Source organism: Balaenoptera physalus (genome assembly GCF_965194825.1).
Source record: "Balaenoptera physalus genome assembly, chromosome: 7".
In the NCBI taxonomy this organism is placed as follows: Eukaryota; Metazoa; Chordata; class Mammalia; order Artiodactyla; family Balaenopteridae; genus Balaenoptera; species Balaenoptera physalus.
This window is the reverse complement of record NC_138886.1, coordinates 21434680-21457320: the sequence shown is the minus strand read 5'-3', so window position 1 is coordinate 21457320 and position 22641 is coordinate 21434680. Positions and strand designations below refer to the sequence as shown.

At 39.5% G+C, this 22641-nt stretch overlaps 1 protein-coding gene across 5 annotated transcripts in view; it reads left to right on the top strand.

The window, feature by feature from the left end:
- Positions 1–22641, top strand: part of HSDL2 (hydroxysteroid dehydrogenase like 2) — a 93881-nt gene that overhangs the window by 51766 nt on the left and 19474 nt on the right. For 4 of the 5 annotated variants that reach the window (XM_082469215.1, XM_082469214.1, XM_082469213.1 and 1 more), the window contains 4 exons: positions 4446–4549; positions 5551–5649; positions 19642–19836; positions 21539–21610. In XM_082469215.1, the coding sequence (XP_082325341.1) occupies positions 4446–4549; positions 5551–5649; positions 19642–19836; positions 21539–21610 (470 nt within the window). The remainder of the gene's footprint in view (positions 1–4445; positions 4550–5550; positions 5650–19641; positions 19837–21538; positions 21611–22641) is intronic. The other variant, XM_082469216.1, reaches the window with a different exon arrangement.

Here is a 22641-nt window from a genome sequence, read left to right as displayed (position 1 = left end):
GATGTGGGGCATATTTCTATAAATTCAATGTGTAACCTATATTTCTCCTGAATGGAAACCATAGAGAGTCAAACCATAGTAAAATCTGTGGCAAGCATATTGAAAAGATTGTGGTGAAAAACATAATGAACTAGAAAAAGGACTAACATTTCAATAGGTTTGTGTTTATTTTCAAATAAAATAAGCAATGCTGCTGTGTGATGCAGTTATGTGTTACAAGAAGAAATTATCTGGGCATGAAAATATTTTACAGCTGGTAACTTTGTGAAAGAATTTTGATTGAATGTAAATACTCATTTAAATAAGTGTTTAAAAATATAAACCTAACCAGGAATACTATTCCTGCTGAATTAAGGGTTAGAAGGGCATGATGCATGAAAAACTTAAATCATTTGTGGCAGTTTCTATTGTAGATGATGAAGCCACAGGTATAAATAGTCCACCCACCCAGTTATATTTATTTATGGTGTCAGGATAATTTTGATGTGATTAACGTTTTTTAGACTGGATACTTATGACATGAACATCAGGAAATGACTTGAGGATTGAGAAATGTTTTAGAAAATGTAATGTGGGTTTATCAAAAGTGGTAATCAGGACTTCCCTGGTGGCGCAGTGGTTAAGAATCCGCCTGCCAATGCAGGGGACACAGGTTCGAGCCCTGGTCCAGGAAGATCGCACATGCCGCTGAGCAACTAAGCCCGTGCGCCACAACTACTGAGCCTGTGCTCTAGAGCCCGCGAGCCACAACTACTGAGCCCGCGAGCCACAACTACTGCAGCCCGCGTGCCTAGAACCTGTACTCCACAACAAAAAGAAGCCACCGCAGTGAGAAGCCTGCACACCGCAGCAAAGAGTAGCCCGTGCTCGCCGCAACTAGAGAATGCCTGCGCACGGCAATGAAGACCCAATGCAGCCAAAAAATTAATTAATTAATTAATTAAAAAAAAAATCCACCTGCCAGTACAGGGGACACGGGTTTGATACCTGGTCCTGGAAGATCCCACGTGCTGTGGAGCAGCTAAGCCTGTGCACCACAACTACTGAGCCTGTGCTCTAGAGCCCGCGAGCCACAGCTTCTGAGCCCACGCACTACAACTCTGAAGCCCGTGTGCCTAGAGCCCATGCTCCACAACAAGAGAAGCCACCGCAATGCAAAGCCTGCACACCTCAACGAAGAGTAGCCCTGCTGGCTGCAACTAGAGAAAGTCCGCGCGTAGCAACAAAGACCAAATGCAGCCCAAAATAAAAAAATAAAAAAGTGGTATAGACAGTGTGGCTGTGATGGTCAGGGTTAACTTTAAACTTATACAAGTCTAAACTAATGTAGAAGTGTTTCACAGAGGTATAGAAATTAAGTTTGTTCATTGTGTTGTTCACTAGGAATTGGTCTTGCTAAAAAGTTAAAAACGGGCCATTATGAATTCTAAGAATTAAATAGACTTCCGTGGTTTGAACTACAGACTGTTCAGTGCTTTACTCATGTTGAATACAAAGTGATTGTCGGTTCTGTGACAAGGTTGTCTGGTTGTGGTGTATTGTTGTAGAGATTTTGTTTTTGATTAGAAAGAAATCAATTCTTTTTTGTCACCCAAGAGAAAATTCCTAACTCAGTTCCCAAGCAAAGATTGGGTCAAAGAATTGGCTTTTTTAGCTGACATTATGACTTATGGAAACACAAGTATATGATTCTCATTGCTCATTCCTTGTGAAATTATGTCTTTGGAAAACCCATTTGTCAAGAATAATTTGTCCCCTTTCCTATACCAAGGTCATTTTCCAAAAATGAAAGTGATGGCCTAAACTACACTCCTGTTTGTAGATTTGTTTCAAAACAAAACCAGAAAATCCCGATATAGGAAAATGAACTAACCTTTTAAAATTAACTTTATCAATGAAAACTATTTGTGTAGTTGAAGAACTACAAATGGAATACATAAGCTGTAGGGCACTAAGGTACTAAAAACTAAATATGAGTACGTTGGAGTAATAGATCTACAAATATCTCAGGAATAGATACCCTAAAATAAAACCCTTTTTTAAAGCAAAGATTCTATTCACTGTTGAAAGTTCCTATATTTGTTAACAGCTATTTTTTTAAAATAAATTTTATTTATTTATTTATTTATTTAGGCTGCATTGGGTCTTTGTTGCTGCGCAAGGGCTTTCTCTAGTTGCGGTGAGCGGGGCCTACTCTTTGTTGCCGTGCACGGGCTTTTCATTGCAGTGGCTTCTCTTGTTGCAGAGCATGGGCTCTAGGAGCACGGGCTTCAGTAGTTGCGACACGTGGGCTCAGTAGTTGTGGCGCAGGGGCTTAGTTGCTCTGCGGCATGTGGGATCTTCCTGGACCAGGGCTTGAACCCGTGTCCCCTGCATTGGCAGGCGGATTCTTAACCACTGCGCCACCAGGGAAGTCCCTACTAACAGCTATTTTTAAATAAAATTGTTCCCAGTTAAAGGCATTTTACAATGCCAATTGAAAGACCTGACATTGACCTTTGAACCAAAAAAAGGGTGTCAGGTTTTTGGCCCTCTATGAAAGGCATACGTTATAAAAGAGAAACTCATAATGAGACATTTCCATTTAAATTTTTGTTTTGTTTTTTATTTAGTGACACTCATTTCATTCCTGGAAGATAAGTACAGATTGTTTTCTCAAGGAAGCCAGAGAAGCATCCTCAGGGAGAGAGTAGGGGAAAGCCCAAAGAACTGACCTATTTGGAGATTTCAGCAAGGATCTGGAGCTGCTTCCTGATCCCTGGTGCCCAGGGCCCTTTGGCCTATGTCTTGTGTTCTACTGGTTTAAAGAAAAAGGGTTGGAAGACAGGAGGTAGAATGCAGATCCTTATTTGTATTTCTAAGTTTTAATTAAATATATAATCTCCAGTATTATATGTGTTTGTATCATGTTAAATGCTTATAGAAATTCAGTAATAAGGCTCAATTGTATTTCTGAACCGTTGCTCTTTCTTATACCCAGCTCACTTTATTCATTTACTCAAATGCCCTATAGGCCTTGGAGCTTACAACCCTGATTAAGTAAAATAATTCATGTGAAGGTGATAACTAATAAGTGCAGTGCCTAGCATACAGTAAGTTTCTAGTAAACTTAGCTATCTGATTAAGCTCAAGGTATTAGTATCTAAGCGTGGTGCTAAGAGTTTTCAATATAATGTGTAAGATAGGGCATGTTGCCGTGGAAAACGTACCTGATTAGGATTAGTAACACTGAGGGTTAGGCAAGCAAAGTGCAGGTGGAAAGGTTTTGTCTAATAGATCAGAGAAGCTCATGTTTGTAATGTAAATGAGATGAACTCCTTCCCTTGAGTGTGAAATATGGTCTTATTGCTTGGAATAGGTTGTTTCCTGTTGATGCTTTGATGTGCAGCTTCAGTGTTCTAATGACAAACAGCTGTAATATTGTTTGCCCTTCTCTACCTCACCCCCATAAAAGTGAAGCACCTTTGTAACAGAAAAACAATATGTACAAAAACCCTTTAGTGATATTGTTTTTGGTTTATAAACTTAAAAAGACATTGCAGATGGTAACAAGAATGTTGTACATTGGTAATAAAGAAACAGACTTAAGAAGAATGGACTAGTTTCAAGTCCTAGAAGTTATTGAATGTGAAATAAAACTAAAAACTATAAAATTATTAAGCTACAATATGTTATTAAGCTGTATACTATAGCTTAATAATTAAACATTTACAAATATTGGACCTGTATCTTTTGTAAAATAAATTATCTACCTTTTTGAAAGGGTTTAAAAAACAAACAACTTAATATTGCCCGCAAAGGAACATTGCATTGCATATTGGTACAAATTAAATTTGGTAATGTATTGGGAGTTCATGTTATTAAATTACAGTTCCAGTGTGGTAGGAATACTATACCTACTAAGGTGAAAAAAAATCAGAATATGTAATACTAATAATAGCAGCTGTTTATTTCATGTTTAATATATGCACTGTTCTAAGTATCTCATCTCATTTTAATCCCTTGGTCAATCCTAGATAGTAGCAGGTATTACCAACATTTACAAATGAGAAAACTGAGAATTAGAATACTATATATTTTGCCCCAGATCACACAATGAAGGGCAGAAAGAGGATTTGAACCCAGGTCTGTCTGACTTGGAAGGATGTAGTTGAAGATAATCTAAGTTGGGTTTAAGGCTAGTGTGCCACGGATTTGATTATTTTCATCAAGCAGATCATATTGTCAGGCCATTATGCATAGCTTCAAAGGATGAATATTAGTTGCTTTTCCTATCTACATTCCGGGTAAGTGGGGGAACAATAACAAAAGAAACCAACAGAAGTACCCTACCGGTTATTGAACAAATTCAGTTGCTCTGTAGAAGTAGTTTAAAATATAACTTAAGAAAGTAATGAAGCTGTTAGAAAGCTAGTAACTTGACTTGTGTTTTCTTTTGCTTTCAGATCTAAAGCATGCATTCCTTATTTGAAAAAGAGTAAAATTGCTCATATCCTCAATCTCAGCCCACCGCTGAACCTAAATCCACTGTGGTTCAAACAGCACTGTGGTAGGTGGTAGGATGAGGGGATGGCTTGTTTAGTCAATTTGTTTTGTATTAAACCAGTGTATCTATGATGTAATCACAATTTGTACATAGCGTTCAACATTAAATTTTCTATGCAGAAATCGATAGCATTTTGTAAGTAGATTCTTAATCTTTTATCTTTAATTTTAAAAATTGAGGTATAATTTACATTAAATAAAATGCACAGATGTTAATGGTTCAGTCTGATGAGTTTTGACAAACGTATACACCTGTATAACCAATACTCAAATGGAGATATGGATATCCCTGTCCTAGAAAGCTCTCTCAAGTCCCAGTGGGTGTGTTTTATTGTATGTAACTTATTCTTCAGTAAAGTTGGTGAAAATGATCCATGGAATACTTTACCTTTCACAGAAAACTAGTGATTTAAGGTGAGTATGCTAAATAACAAGATTTATGTATAGGTGCCTCCTTTGAAATAGTTGTGTCAGATACTTAGTCCTTATTTCAACATAATTCAGTAAAATTTGGAAAAGAAGGCAGTTGAAGTAGGAACCCATAGAACAAAACTAAAAGGAGTTCTGTTTTAATTGACTAGGTTAAATGCATTTGCAACCTTTTGTTTTATGTTTTACTAGTAGTAGTTTTCCTTTAAATGGTCACTTTCATTTTTTTAAAAAAGAAAAGGAAAAAAAACAGATTAAGAAACAATAATGTAACTTACTCCCATAATATTAAGAGAAGTGAAAGTTTATTACCGTCTTTTTTATTTGAATCTAGTATTAGGATGGAAGTATGTATAAGTGGTTCATCCCTGATATATATAAAAACCATTTCCATAAAACTACAGTTACTTCTATAAAAACTTCTTTTAAAAATAGTAAATTAAAATTATGTTATGTATTATTATTAAATAATTCTGAAAAAATATATCAAGGAAGAAATAGAAATAGAAAGAAATTGGTTATTTAAATTCACAGATTAATTTCTTCCTTAATTAAATTCTTGGTGGTTTCTTTCAGCTTACACCATTGCTAAGTATGGTATGTCTCTGTGTGTGCTTGGAATGGCAGAAGAATTTAAAGGTGAAATTGCAGTCAATGCATTGTGGCCTAAAACAGGTATGTACTTACAAAAAAATCCATTTATTGGATTCTCATTTATTGTCTTTGACACTCTTTGCTGGGTGGGGTGGGGTCAAAGGTAACCTCAGTCTGTTGGGAAAAAAGTTCAACTTCTTATTGTGCATAAAAGGCCCTTTTCAATCATCTTCTAGCCTTGACTTGATCTACATGACTACATGATTGCTGTACTAGAAACACTGAACCCAGGAACACTTGAAGAGTCTCATTAAAGCCAACAGGAAGCCATCTGCGTTTCCCTAACCTTTTTTCCATCGCTATCTTTGGTACCTTAAAAAATTCTACAGATTCTCATACTTTTGTTTTCTCCTCACACATCCCAGCAAATGCTTCTTTACTTTCTGGTATTCTTACTACTTTGTCTTTTTCCTTTATGAAAAACCAACTTTTCTGTACTTTCACATGAGTTCTGAGTTCACAGAGTGCCTAGATCCCCTTTAGGTGACAGAACAACCTGCATATGGCTGGGTATGCAGCTTTAGAGTTAAATGTATGATGGAAGCTGATGGGTGCAGGCTAGGGGATATGTTGTATAAACATGAGGGAAAGTCAGTAAAAATGGCAGAAAGGGAAAGCTTGTCCTTGTGGGTTCTTATTCTCCACTTATATATCAGAACAGCTTAAAGGAGGTAAAAGAAAAGACAAACTATGTCTATTATACGTTTTTTCATATATTTAATAGATAATGCCTGTGAAAACCTTAACTACTTTCATCTTAAATCTAAATGACAATCCTACCCCACAAAAGTATGATAAAGGGAAAACGTAGTGGGAATCACTTTTTCATTTTATGTATTTAACAGAACCTTTGTTGCACTAACATCAGTACTCCAACATGTAAATTAGTGTGTCCCCTTTCCAAGGAAACTCCTTAGGGGTCAAACTGGTGTGTCTGCTCCTAGGACAGTGCCCTCCATTCAGTGGTCACTTAGGTGTTTTTTGAATGAATGATATTTTGGATTCCCTTTGAAAGTATCTTCGTATTCTTCATTTTATTCCTTGAAACATACAGGTTGCAGACTGGAATATTTTCACTTATTTGAGGGTACAGGGGGTTTCTGAGAAGGTGACTGTTGAAACTTATGGCCTTTCTGTCTACCCTTTCCAACGACCAGCAAACTCCCCGGAGTGGAGCAGGTGTTGGGGTGGCAGGCAGGCAGGACATGGAAGGAATGAGCAAGACATTGATTCTGTAAGAGGAGTAACTGAGAAGCTTGAAGGGGGTTATTCCCCTCTGGGCCAGAGGACAGAATGGGGCCAGTAGAGAGCATTGGAGGGAGAATTAATACTCAGAAGTTCCTGGAGGGAGCTCAGCCCATGGAGATCTGAGGCCCTCACCTGAGTGATTCAACAGGTGAGATAAGTATTTCCTACCCTTAAGGCTGAACAGTGAGGAGACCAGGGAGAATTCTCCTTTAGGCCTCCAAATGGATTCAGTAACTGATACATCTACTGTATTACCCACCCGTGGGGCAGAGACCACTGCACTTGCCCCTGCTGCCAAGGTTGCCGTTGTTTAAATTATCTAAGGGTGAGTAGAGCAGTGAAGAGACAAAAAGTGCAGTGCAGCTAAGGGGATCCAATATACAGACACAGGAAGAATAAACAAACACTGCTGTCTGTTAGAAGAACACTTAATTCAGTATTTTTGCAAATTATGATAGCCCTAGAGGTACTCTTGAATGGAACTGCCTCATATAGCAGTGTGAATTGTACCCAGAGTTGTAGCTTAGAAACAAATGAGGGATTTCTTTTGCTTCCCATCTGCTGTGTACTAGGTGAGGAGATTTCCTCAGCTCCAGGCAGGAGTGAAAGACCTAATGGTCTATGGTATTGAAGCTGGGAGAACAAGGGGCTGTGGGTGAGAATTTATGGAGCCCTGGGATATGTTGCTAATGCAACTCTTAGGAAAATTTAGCCGTTGCAGCCAGCTCTCTAGTCACTATCTTTCTTTTCTAATAAGAACTCCAGTAATCAAAAACATTTTTTAAATGAAATATAGTTGATGTACAATATTATGTTAGTTGCAGGTGTACTGCATAGTGATTTGACATTTGCATACATTGTGAAATGATCACCACGATAAGTCTAGTAACCATCTGTCTCCGTACAAAGTTATTACAGTATTAGTGCCCATATTCTTTACGCTGCATATTACATTCCTGTGGCTTATTTATTTTATAGCTGGAGGTTGTACCTCTTAATCCCTTTCACGTATTTTTCCCCACCCTTCACCCCACTCTCCTCTGGCAACCATGTGTTTGTGCTCTGTATCTATCAGTCTGTTTTCATTTTGTTTTGTTTATTTTGTTTTTCAGATTCCACATATAAGTGAGACCATATGATATTTGTCTTTGTCTGACATTTCACTTAGCATAATACTCTCTAGATCCATCCATGTTGTCACAAATGGCAAGATTTAATTTATTTAATGGCTGAGTAATGTTCCATTGTGTGTGTGTGTGTGTGTGTGTGTGTGTGTGTGTGTGTATCACCACATCTTCTTTATCCATTTATCCATGGATGGACATTTAGGTTGCTTCCATATCTGGGTTATTGTAAATAATGCTGCAGTGAACATTGGTGTGCATATATATTTTTGAATTAGTGTTTTTGTTTTCTTTGGGTAAATACCCAGAAGTGAAATTGCTGGATCATATGGTAGTTCTATTTTTAATTTTTTAAGGAGGAATCAATTTTTTAAAATTCCATCTGAAGTTTGACTAAGATTCTTTATGCCCTGACCTACTGTGGGATCAGAACCACGATTTACTGCTTCTTCGTTTCCCTTGTTATTGTAGCAGACACAGTTCTTTTAAGATTTTCTGGAGAGTGATATTTGTTGCAGTGAGGCAAAGATGAGAGTGAAAAAACTGCTTCTACAATATTTTTCAAACTACATGTCAAGACTCATTGGTGAGTCACGAAATCAATTTAGTGAGGCATGAAATCAATTTAGTGGATTGTGAAATCTACTAGGTAGCAGCCAGAATTTTGTTGTTGTTTCATTTTATTTCTAATTGAATAAAATAGAAACTATTAGAGAGCATTGCATATAGTAAGAGTCAGTGTTGTTTCATAAACTTTTTTCATATATAAATGAAATAGGTATATGTTTGTGAGTGTATATGTGTAGGTATTATGTGTTTTTAGTCATGCTGATAAAAAGTGTTACTTGTGAATCACAGTAAAAAAGTTTAAAAGCTCACACTTTATTGTGCCTCTTTTTTTTCAACTTCTTTTCCTTCTCTCATCCTTTCTCAACCTCTTCCCCCTACCTTAATCATTGCTGTTACTAAAGTTGATAGATAGTGAGAGTCAGGCAGTTAGTTAGAAAGGGAGGTCTCTGAGATAAAGTCTGAGCATAGTGTTTTCCCTCTTGGTACCTCTATTATGTTACTTGACGCTTTATATTCATTCATCTTCCAAACATTTTTATATGCCAGGCACAGTTCTCTGCGCTATTTATTCCTTATGTATTCAACAGATAATTTATTAAGTATCTACTATGCACAAGGTACCTGGGGGTACTAAGATGAATGTGATGCAGTCCTTACCTTCAGAGAGTTTACCACTTAATGCGAGAGATGGAAGAGTTTGTTGCCATCATTTACACTTTGTCCTTCTTTCCTTGCCTCCACTCCTCTAACCTTTAGGTCTTTGGGATTCTGGGGTAACAAAGTGAGAAAAAGCCTAGTCTAATGCTAAAAATTTGAGATTTTACTCATCAGCAAATATTTCCTGGACACCTGTTATGTCCTAAGCTCTGTTCTAGTTGCTTAAGATACAGCAGAGAACAAAGTGGACAAGAATATCTGCCATTATGGAACTTATAGTATAGTTGGGAGAGACACAATAGACATTTAACATAATGAATAACAAACTATATAATATGCTAGAAGGTGATAATGCTATGGAAAAAGTAGAAGAAGGTAAGGGAGATTAGAAGTCCCAGGTGTTGGGGAGGAAAAGTTGCAATTTTAAATAGGGTAGAAAGGTTTGACCTTTTTGAGGTGACATTTGAGTGTAGAAGTCTTCAAGTAAGGAGGTGATGGAGTTCGCCTTGGGGATGTGTTAGTCAATGGGGTATTTGAGGGAAAAGCATTGAAGACAGAAGACATAGGCCCTTGAAAGGTCCTCTGAGGTGCGCCTGCTTGGCAATGATGAAAGAGCAGGCAGAAGGCCAATGTGGCTGGAGTGAGGGGAGAGTGGTAGGAAGTGAGGAGATGATGCTTATGAGGAAATGGTCAGACGTTGTAAGGTTCTTGCCAAGACTTGGGTTTTTACTCTATGAGTGAAATGAGGAGCTTTTGCAAGGTTTCGAGCAGAGGAGGGGCCCGATTCTTTTAAATTTGTAAAAGAATCTCTTTGGCTGCTCTGTTGAGAATAGATTCTCATAGGGCAAAAGGAGAAACAGGGAGACCAGTTTGGAGGCTATTGGAGTAACCTAGGCACAGATAATAGTAGCTGTGACCAGGGTGATAGCAGAGGCAGAGAGTGGTCAGATTCCGATATTTTTTGAAGTTAGAACCAACAAGATGTGCTGATGGATTAGATATAGGATATAAGACAAAAAGAAGAGTCAAGGATGACTCCAAAATTATTTTGGCTTTAGTAACTGGAATAATGGAGTTGCCGTCAACTGAGATGAGGGAATGCTACAGACAGGGGAGGTTGGGGAACAAATTCAGTTTGGGGCATTGTGATTGAGCATCCAAGTGGAGATGGTCAGTAAGCAGTTGGGTTTGGAAGTCCGGGGGTCATGAGGGAGGTCCAGGCTGGAGATGGAAGTTTGTGGATTTTCAGCATATAGATGGCATATAGAGTCACAAGGCTAGATGATGTCAGCTAGAGAGTGAATAGAAGAAGAGAAAGGATCATTGGCCATTGCAATGTTAAGAGGTTGGGAAGAAGAGGAAAAAATCCACATAGGAGAGTAAGGTAGGAAGAAAATCAAAGAGTATGATGTCCTGAAAGCCAATTGGAGAAAGTGTTTCAAGGAAGAAGAGGAGGGATCAGTTGTGTCAAATGCTGCTCATAGCTCTTACAAGATGGGGACTGACCACTGGATTTAGTAATCTGGACATCTCCTTCATATCACTTATAACATTTGAAATTAAATTGCTGATTTTGTAACTATAATTGTTTAATGTCTTTTTTTGGGGGGCTGTGTTGGGTCTTCATTGTGGCATGCAGGATCTTCATTGTGGCATACGGGATCTTCGTTGAGGCATGAGGGATCTTTCTTTGAGGTGCATGGGCTTCTCTCTAGTTGTGGTGCGTGGGCTTCTCTCTAGCTGCGGCGTGCGGGCTTCTCTCTAGCTGTGGTGTGTGGGTTTTCTCTCTCTGGTTGTGGTGCGGGCTCCATAGCGTGTGGGCTCTGTAGTTTGTGGCACGCAGCCTTTTTTGTTGAGGCACATGAGCTCAGTAGTTGTGGTGCGTGGGCCTAGTTGCCCCGCAGCATGTGGGATCTTATTTCCCTGACCAGGGATCGAACCCGCGTCCCCTACATTGGAAGGCGGATTCTTCAGCACTGGACCACCAGGGAAGTCCCTGTTTAATGTCTTTCTTGCTAGAAAAGCTTCTTGAAGGTAGAGACAGTATCTGTTTTGTTCATTTTATTGCAGTCATTGTAGACATTAAATAAGTATTTTATGAATGAATGAATGTGCACTATGATTTCCTTCTACCTAGGTCCAAGATAGGCATTCTGAACAAAGCTTATATAAGGAAGGGGGAGAACATTGTATGACAGGGAATGTGGAGGACAGTATCAGGATTGGAAGAAGAAATCAGCTGACTGCTGAGACTTTGCTTTAGCTTTGAGATGTTCGTTTTAGGTTGACTAGACATCTTGGAACCATTGGTATCATTTGGGTCCTAGATTTGTATAGCATAGTGAATTCAGTTGACGGTCATGTTCCACATGATACACGGCATGATGAATTATGTACGGGATACTTTTAAAACGTAGCAAGAGGGCCATGTATTTCAGATTAAAGGTTAGGAAAGGTTGTTTTCTAATGGAACAATTGAAATGAGACCGCAAGAGGATATTGGAGTTAGCAAGAAGGAGACTGGGCAAGGCATTCCTGGCAGAGGGAACAAAAAAGCCTGCAGTATGGGAAAATACCATGTGTTTGGTGGAACTACAAGGAGTTTAAAATAGTGTACCTATGATGGGGTGTGGGCTGCTTATTTCCCTCTGAACTTGAGCATCTGCAAATGGGTTCATATTGGCCTGGATGTTGGGGGGGTATGAGGTTGTGGGGAAGATGGACAAACTAAGCCCATGGGGCTTGATTGCCAGGTTTAGGAGCTTGAATTTATTCAGCAGAGAGCCACTTTAGAATTTTAGAAGCAAGAGAACAATAATAAGAAGGAAAAGAAGAGTGGTGGTTTGTTGATGAGGTTTAGGAAGTTTAATTTGGCATCTGAATATAGGGTGACTTGTAAGTTTGTGGAAAGAGGAGGCAGGAAACCTAGCTAGAATATTGCTTTATTCATGATGGAGGCAATGAAAATGGATTTGAGAGGGTGTTCATGCTCCTGGCTATTTGGGAGGCCTCTATTTAAAAAACACATCTCTTCTTTCTGGACTGTGTAGAGTGGTTCTTTCTTTATGCTTGCTGGAACCAGAAGCAATCTCCCAACATTACTGCCCTTCCAGGAAGAGGAGATTTATTGCACTTAATGAAATGAGTACAGTGTGACATATATTATCTACAATCAAAACAGTGTCCTGGTCCACACTGTTCGTCCTCTCTGGCTCTGTGTTCCTTCTCTACACTGGCTACATTACCCCTTCTGGGTCTAGAACTTTCACACCAGTGAATTCAACACATCCAGAAAAGGGACTAGAAAGCATGCCTTTAGTAGTTCCACAACATGAGGATCTCAGGCCCCCGACTATGTCACCTTCAAAAATATAATTTTCTCTCTTTACAAAACCCATTTCATAGTTTCTGCGGATGTGGAGGGTGGGGAGGGGAGGAGGGATGAGGGCTGCTCTTGAAAACGCCTGCTGCGTCTTGCATCTGGATTGGTCAGAACAAGTGTGGTAGAAGAGGAAAGTACACTTTTTTTTTTTTAATATTTATTTATTTGGCTGTGTTGGGTCTTAGTAGCTGCACGTGGGATCTTCATTACCACGTGCGGGATCTTCATTGCAACATGTGGGATCTTTTTTTAGTTGCGGCATGCTGGACCTTTAGTTGCAGCATGTGGGATCTAGTTCCCTGACCAGGGATTGAACCCAGGCCCCCTGCACTGGGAGTGCGGAGTATTAGCCACTGGACCACCAGGGAAGTCCCAAAGGTCCACTTTTGGATAGGTTTCATGTGAGCTGGGGTGGGGAGTCTGGAACTGGTGGCTCCTGATCTTGGCAATGGCGGTGGAGAGGAAGATAACAAAAGCATCACAGAATAGCTGCAGCCCTCTGTCACCTGGACCACATTACACGTAGACATGGGAACTCAGCTAACCAGGGAGGTCAAGGTGACAAGGTGGCAGCTGGCTTCTCTTGGTACTAGAAACCAAAACTGGTTTCCGTTTATCAAGGGACCTACATACCAACAAGGTTAAGCAGTTTATACCATATTTCATTGATTCTGAGATGCCCATGTTTTCATATTTTTACATCTTTGATATCAGGTTGCTCTTACAGTTGATATATTGTAGTTTAATTGGCAGGGTTTTTTTCCTCATTGGTACACTGTTTTTAAGTTATTTATTTATTTATTTATTTATTTAGGCTGCGTTGGGTCTTTGTTGCTGCGCGCGGGCTTTCACTAGTTGCGGTGAGCGGGGGCTACTCTTTGTTGCGGTGCGCAGGCTTCTCATTGCGGTGGCTTCTCTCATTGCAGGGCACGGGCTCTAGGTGTATGGGTTTCAGTAGTTGCAGTGCATGGCCTCAGTAGTTGTGGCTCATGGGCTCTAGAGCGCAGGCTCAGTAGTTATGGGTGCATGGGCTTAGTTGCTCTGAGGCATGTGGGATCTTCCCAGACCAGGGGTCGAACCCATGTCCCCTGCATTGGCAGGCAGATTCTTAACCAATGTGCCACCAGGGAAGTCCCTCTCAGTGGTACACTTTATAATCAATGGTATCTTTGGTTCGGTGAGTACATACAAGAATGTACGTGTGGGGCTTCCCTGGTGGCGCAGTGGTTAAGAATCTGCCTGCTAATGCAGGGGACACAGGTTCGAGCCCTGGTCCGGGAATATCCCACATGCCACGGAGCAACTAAACCCGTGCGCCACAACTACTGAGCCTGTGCTCTCTAGAGCCTGCGAGCCACAACTACTGAGCCTGCGTGCTACAAGTACTGAAGCCCACGCGCCTAGAGCCGGTGCTCCACAGCGAGAGAAGCCACCGCAATGAGAAGCCCGCGCACCGCAACGAAGAGTAGCCCCAGCTCGCCGCAACTAGAGAAAGCCCGCATGCAGCAACGAAGACCCAACACAGCCAAAAATAAATAAATAAATAAATTTATTAAAAAGAAAAAAAAAGAATGTACGTTTGTGTGTGGGTACAGAGAACAGAGTAGTGGGTACCAGAGGGGAAGGGGAGGGGGAGGGTGAAGTAAGTAAAGGGGATCAACTATATGGTGATGAATGGAAAGTAAACTTTTGATGGTGAACATAGTATAGTGTATACAGAAGTCGAAATGTTAAACACATGAAACGTCTATAATTTTTTAAAATTTATATTCTTTATTTTTATTTTTTGGCTGTGTCTGGTCTTAGATGCAGCATGTGGGATCTTCGTTGAGGCATACGGGATCTTTTTCATTGCGGTGGAACACCGGGAAGTCCTGAAACGTCTATAATATAATAAACAAATTTATTTAAGATGTTATGGAAAGACCAGAACGAACTTTTTGGCCAACCCAGTAAATTTTTTAAAAGATATTTTGAAAAGTCTGGGAATGAATGGTAGTAATAGTGGCACAACATTGTGAATGTACTTAATGCCAAAGAACTGTACACTTAAAGATCATTAATCTGGGACTTCCCCGGTGGTCTACTGGTAAAGAATCTGCCTTCCAGTGCAGGGGACGCAGGTTTAGGCCCTGCTCAGGGAACTAAGATCCCACATGCCACGGTGCAGCTAAGCCCGTGCACCACAACTACTGAGCCTGCACGCCTCACCTACAGAGCCCATGTGCTCTGGAGCCCGTGTGCCACAACGAGAGAGAGAAAACCCGCATGCTGCAACTAGAGAGAAGCCTGCACACCACAAGTAGAGAGAAGCCCACACACAGCAAGTGGAGAGAAGTTCGCACACCGCAACGAAATATCCCGCATGCCACAACGAAGATCCAACACAGGCAAAAATTAAAAAAAAAAAAAAAAAATCAATTAAAAACAAAACTCTTGGCTAGTTAAGCCAAATGTTTAAAAAAAAAGGTTAACCTGAAAACCAATAAAATGCACCCAAGCCATCAAAAAGAATGGTTAAAATGTATATACATGTGGTTAAAAATGGTTAAAATATATATTTATCTCCACAATAAAATACTTAAAAAAAGAAAATAGAGAAATGCAAATCAAAACTACAATGAGGTATCACCTCACACCAGTTAGAATGGGCATCATCAGAAAATCTACAAACAACAAATGCTGGAGAGGGTGTGGAGAAAAGGGAACCCTCTTGCACTGTTGGTGGGAATGTAAATTGATACAGCCACTATGGAGAACAATATGGAGGTTCCTTAAAAAACTAAAAATAGAATTACCATATGATCCAGCAATCCCACTACTGGGCATATACCCAGAGAAAACCGTAATTCAAAAAGACACATACACCCCAATGTTCATTGCAGCACTGTTTACAATAGCCAGGTCATGGAAGCAACCTAAATGCCCATCGACAGACAAATGGATAAAGAAGATGTGGTACATATATACAATGGAATATTACTCAGCCATAAAAAGGAACGAAATTGAGTCATTTGTTGAGACGTGGATGGATCTAGAGACTGTCATACAGAGTGAAGTAAGTCAGAAAGAGAAAAACAAATATCGTATATTAACGCATGTATGTGGAACCTAGAAAAATGGTACAGATGAGCTGGTTTGCAGGGCAGAAGTTGAGACACAGATGTAGAGAACAAACGTATGGACACCAAGGGGGGAAAACCGCGGTAGGGTGGGGATGGTGGTGTGCTGAATTGGGCGATTGGGATTGACATGTATACACTGATGTGTATAAAATTGATGACTGATTTAAAAAAAAAAATTCATTGGATCCCTCCCAAAAACCAAGAGGCTTAATGTGTTTGTTTGTTTTTAATTTATATTTTATTGAGGTAACATTGGTTTATAACATTATACAAGTTTCCTGTATAAAAACATTATATTTCTACTTCTGTATACACTACAGTGTTCTCACCACCAAAAATTTAGTTTCCATCACCATACAGTTGATTCCCCTTTACCCATTTCTCCCTCCCCTATGATAACCCCTACTTTGTTCTCAGTGTCTACGTGTTTGTTTTTATTTGGTTTGATTTGCTCATTTATTTTGTTGTTTGCTTGTTTTTTGTATTGCACATATGAGCGAAATCATATGGTATTTGTTTTTACCTGTGGTCTCTCATCCGACCTTCCCAGTGGATCAGTGAGATTATTGCTATTATCCACACTTTACAAATGAGGAGACTGAATTAAGGGGAATAAAGTAGAGAGGATACGTATAAATTTTAAAAAAAAGAAAAGCCATAATTATTTCTTGTACTTAGAAAACATAAAGAAATTTATTCACATACTTTTATTCACATAAAACGAGCTGTAATCAGGGACTTCCGTGGCCGTCCAGTGGTTAAGACTTGGCCTTCCAATGCAGGGGGTGCAGGTTTGATCCCTGGTCGGGGAGCTAAGATTCCCACATGCCTCGTGGCCAAAAAACCAAAACATAAAACAGAGGCAATATTGTAACAAATTCAATAAAGACTTTAAAAAAATGGTCCTCATCAAAAAAATCTTTAAAAAAAAAACAAACAAGCTGTAATCAGGAGAACCACTCAAAAGGTAGCAGATACTTTTCCAATTATTCCTTAATAAGACTTAAGTTTTAGGGCTACTTTTAGGATTCTTGTGATCCAGGGTGTATTACAAATCTTGAATATATATTTTTTTTTGCCAGAAATCATCAGGGAATTTGACTTGATTGATCATGTTGTTAATCTGTTTTTATGGTCAGTTTTATAACCTGTTGGGTTGGCCTGTTCACATCGTAGAAACTTTGTTGGGAATAACTATTTGGCTCACTTCCTGATTTGGGGGGTTTATTTGTGCCTTCTTTGTATCCTCCGTAGAAAGGTCATTAAAGTAACAGTAGGTTGTTTGGGAATTCCATTCCTTGTTCTTACATTGTGTGTGTGTGTATGGATGCACACACACATGCATGACATGTATGTACTTACATGACGTATTCTTAATTAATAATTTTTAAGAATTTGCATGCCATTCATATAGTCTACAGTGAGACTGGAGTGTGTATGTATACATATAGTCTTATTGTAGACTATATTGAAATATTTACAGAAAAATTCTGCAGTTTATGGGAGTAAGATGATAACTGAACTCAAAACTGTTGGTTAACAAAGTATGCCCATTAGTCACATGGTGGCTAAGAGCCTGGCTCTGGAGTAAAGCTGCCACGTGTTTGAATTCTAGGTCCTGTAACCTTGGACAAGTTCCTTAACCCCTCTGTGCCTGAGTACTGTCATCTGTAAAATGAGGATAACAATAGTACACACCTCATGGAATTCATTCAGATAATGTACGTAGAGTATGTAGCAGCATGCCCAGCACAGGACACACATAATAAATGTTAGCTGTTTTTTTTTTTTTTTTTTTTGGCTGGGTTGGGTCTTCGTTGCTGCGTGCGGGCTTTCTCTAGTTGCGGCGAGCAGGGGGCTACTCTTTGTCGTGGTGCGTGGGCTTCTCATGTGGTGGCTTCTCTTGTTGCAGAGCACAAGCTCCAGGTGCACGGGCTTCAGTAGTTGTGGCATGCGGGCTCAGTAGTTGTGGCTCGTGTGCTCTAGAGCACAGGCTCAGTAGTTGTGGCGCATGGGCTTAGTTGCTCAGCGACATGTGGGATCTTCCCGGACCAGGGATCGAACCCGTGTCCCCTGCATTGGCAGGCGGATTCTTAACCACTGCGCCACCAAGGAAGTTCCTGCTATTTTTTATTAATAAGGTACCATGTCAAGAGTGAGGCCAGAGCTCTTGAGCTATTGGTAAAGTAAAAAAAATTATTCCTAGTAAAGACATTTTAGTTACAATATGGAGAAGTATCTTCTAATTCAATGCTATTAGGAAATTCCCCAAGTTAATGTGCACTCTTTGAAAGAGCGATGTGTGCTAGGATGTAATTGCCATGAAAGTCGGGACTTTTTGTCTGTTTTGTCCACTCATCTGTCCCCAGTACCTCCAATAGTGCCTGGCTTTTTTGTAAGGCTCAATAACTATTTCTTGAATGAGTGAAAAGGGTCAGTGGCTCTTAAAAGCTATAAACTTTTCATCTTGTGGACTGAATTGTATAAGTTATTCCAGTATGTAATGATTTCAATATGGTTTAATAGTGGAATGGAGAGTTTATCTAAATTACTGGAAACTCTGACACCTAAAGTACATTTAAACAAATTGACTTTCATTGCTTTAAATGTAAGCTAAAATACGTATGTAAATTGAGTTGTTACTATTTACAACTGTGACAATGTGTAATTAATAATGTAGTATTAATGGTAGAGTTTCAAGTTACTTCATAAAAAACATATAATTTAAAAATTAGGGGCTTCCCTGGTGGTGCAGTGGTTAAGAATCCGCCTGCCAGTGCAGGGGACACGGGTTCAAGCCCCGGTCCAGGAAGACCCCACATGCCACAGAGCAACTAAGCCCGTGCACCACAACTACTGAGCCTGCGCTCTAGAGCCCGCGAGCCACAACTGCTGAGCCCATGTGCCACAACTACTGAAGCTGGCTCGCCTGGAGCCTGTGCTCCTCAACAAGAGAAACCACCACAATGAGAAGCCCACGCACCACAATGAAGAGTAGCCCCTGCTCGCCGCAACTAGAGAAAGCCTGCACATAGCAATGAAGACCCAACACAGCCAAAACTAAAACCAAATAAATAAATAAATTTATTTTAAAAAAAGGTAATTATCTCTGGGCAGGGAGATTATAGATAATTTTTAAATTCTTCCTTGGGACTTCCCTGGCGGTCCAGTGGTTAAGACTCCACGCTTCCACTGGAGGGGGTACAGGTTTGATCCCTGGTCGGGGAACTGAGATCTGGCATGCCGCAGGGTGTGGCCAAAAAAAAAAATTTCTTCCTTTTAATTCTCTTTATTTTCTAGTATTTCATAAATGAAAGTAGTATCTGAACTTAAAAGGGATCCCCATGTCCAGCCAGTATCTATTGAATGTTTATGGTATATTTGTCATTGTTTTAGGCACTAGGGATACAGTGATGAACAAGAAAAACTGTCTCTATATTCTAGTAGAGGAAAAAGAGAAAATAAGCTTAGGAAAGGAGCTCCATATTTTAGAGACAGGAAACTGAGGCCGAAAGATGTTAAAGTAGCTTGCCGAAAGTCACGGCATAGTTGGCATAAAAATGTCAGTCATCTGATTTACAGCTCAGTGCTCTTGCTGTTATTCCTCACTGGCTTTCTTGTCTCTCAAGAATGGTATGCAAATTCTTTGAGCATTCTTAATCAGAAATCTAATTGAATTTTGCCATGAGTCTCATGAAGGAGTACTGTATAAGGCAGTGTTGTGTAGAGCAAGGAACATGTGTTGTCTACCCAGTTATGTCAGTAAAACATTTTTCAAATCCTTTAAGCTCTCTGGACCTTTTTGTTATCACCTGAGTTATAAAGAGATTAGTTGTCTTGCTTGTTACTCCCATAGTCCTATTACTCGATTTAGAGTTACGTATGTGTATGTTTGTTTTCTCTACAGCCATACACACTGCTGCTATGGATATGCTGGGAGGATCTGGTATCGAAAACCAATGTAGAAAAGTTGATATCATTGCAGATGCTGCATATTGCATTTTCAAAAAGCCAAAAAGTTTTACTGGCAACTTTATTATTGATGAAAATATCTTAAAAGAAGAAGGAATAAAAAATTTTGATGTCTATGCCATTACACCAGGTAATGCATATAGTTTTCAAAAGTGGTGATGTGTTTTTCCACATTTTCTGCAATGGACATACATCTGTTTTGCGTGCATGTTTATGTGATTATAAAATTAATATGCTCTTTTAAAAGCTGTCCTCCTAGTGAAAGGAAAAACCCAGACCAACACAACTGGAAAAAAAGAGAAAGGGAAAATAGAAGTGAGTTGAAGGCTTTTTAAGTGATGCACAGATAGAGAAGGTCACATCAGCTTCTAACCATTTCCAAATCTTGAAACCAAAAATGAAAATTAGTTTTTAAAGTTGGCCTTAAAATCACACAGTAAAGATTTCCTTCAAGGATATGGTAACAGATGATACAGTGGTGAGTTTTTTACAAAAACTCTTTAAGATTATGGGCTTTCCAAATGTTGTCTCTTAAGTGCAGTCTGAGAGTAACTTCATGATGAATGGTGAAGGTGAATGAACAGGGTCTACCCCATGTACAGGGGGTATTTGAGAAGTTCTCAGAAGGCCCCTTGTTCAAAAATAATTCTTACTGTTGTAACTGTAGGTGATGATGGTGATGATAATGCATTTTTACTTTATGTATAAAGTATACTATATAATAGACAATATAGCCCCAAATGGGAGTCGTATTTATTTGTGCAAAAGTGTATTTTAAGTATTATTCATTAGGTTGAGCTTCTAGGTGACAGAAACCACGTTTCTATTTGTATCATCCCTGTCTCTTCAGTTTGAACTGAATTGAATTAAATAGCTCTTTGCAGTTTTAAAAAACACTTTTATATACAGTATCTGTTTAGCCTTCATAGCAATCCTGTGAGGGAAGCAATATTGTATAGTGATTAGGAACAAGTGGAGTTTGGGAGGAGATAACCCAGTTCCCATTTCTGCTCAGCAGCTCACTAGCTGGGCGGCCTTAGGCATGTCACCTGTTTTCTCTGAGCCTCACTTTTCTTATTGGTTAAAATAAGGGAAGGATAATTTCTACACAGGATTTTTGTGAGAACTAAATGCAATAATGTATATAATGTGCTGGGCACGGTACCTGGCTTATGGTACAATCATAGTACTCAGTAGTTAATATTTATATAAGTACTGAAGTAATTATCACTTTAGGTTTTAAAGATACAATGTCACTGTGCACAAAATTTTAAATTTGATTTAAATTAAAAATCCTATCAAGTGTTGAGAACTTAATATGAGTATGGAATTATGATTAAGTGTTAGGATATAACAAAGACTGGTGCATTCCTGCCCTCTAGTTTTTTTAATCTTCTGAGAGGGAAAGACAGACACACATTGACAGAGATGGGAAACAAGTTCTTCTTAATGAAGAACCCCCTTCTTTCTGGGGTGCCAGGTAGGAAATGAGTCCAGAGCATTTTGGAGGGATGTAGCACAGAAGGGTTTCATGGATAGGTGAGAAGGGGCAAAAGCTCTTGGGAGAGCAGTTAAGGGCTTAACATAACAGGCAACTCTTTGGTTGGATCTTAAAGATGAAATTTGTTGAAGGCGAGGAGGATAACTGGATTACAGGAAAAGTGTTTTAGCTTAATGAAGGTCAGATAGTTTGACACTTCTCATGGGAGTCTTTTCCACAGCACCAGAATGATCAATAAAATAAAAATGTAACGTTTATTAAACAGGTGTTAAAATCTTAATATACTGAAGTTGTTACATTAACCTGATTATTTTTGGGGTCAACTTTTCAGGCCATCCTTTGTTACCAGATTTCTTCCTGGATGAACAGCCAGTTATAGTTACCAAGAAACCGGAAACACATGGTAAGACGTAGACCATATTTTCTGTAGGAAAATAAAGTTACTAACTTATGTATTTCTTCCAAAATGTAGAATTGAACATTTCTGCCTTCTGCTTTTAAGCGTTTTCTTCTTTTCTTTTTTTTTTTTTTGGATGTGCCATGAGGCTTGTGGGATCTTAGTTTCCTGACCAGGGATAGAACATGGGCCCCTGGCAGTGGAAGTGCCAAGTCCTAACCACTGGACCGCCAGGGAATTCCCTATTTTGTAATTTAAACTAGACAAGTAATGTCTTAGTTAATTCTAGCAAAGAATTTTTTTTTTATAAATTTATTTATTTTTATTTATCTTTGGCTGCATTGGGTCTTTGTTGCTGTGCTCAGGCTTTCTCCAGTTGCGGCGAGTGGGGGCCACTCCTCGTTGCGGTGCGCGGGCTTCTCATTGCAGCGGCTTCTCCCGTTGCGGAGCACGGGCTCCAGGCGTGCAGGCTTCAGCAGTTGTGGTATGTGGGCTCAGTAGTTGTGGCTCGCGGGCTCTAGAGCACAGGCTCAACAGTCGTGGCACACGGGCTCAGTTGCTCCACGGCATGTGGGATCCTCCCGGACCAGGGCTCAAACCTGTGTCCCCTGAGTTGGCAGGCGGATTCTCAACCACTGTGCCACCAGGGAAGGTTGTCTTTTCCTTCTACCAGTAAGAAGTTTTTGATGTATTCTTTTCATTTGATTTAAAAAAAAAGTTGTCTTTAAAATACACCTTTTTAAAGGTTTTATTTCTTTTCCTTGGCATTGTTTTTAGGTGTTTTGTGTTGATACTTTATTTTGAGGAAAAATGTGTCACATCAAAATACATCTGACACCATTCTCAGAGTTTGTGCTGTGTGACTACTTTATGGGAGAAATTACCTGCAAAGGAGGTTTGGGTTTTGCTTTGTTTTGTTTTTGTAGTTTAGAAACAATAGCTTTCTTGAATTGGTCCAGAGTTTACATTTTAATCTTTGTGTTCTGGCATGATGCCACTAACTTACTGAAAGATGTCAGAAGAAACACTCTACAGTG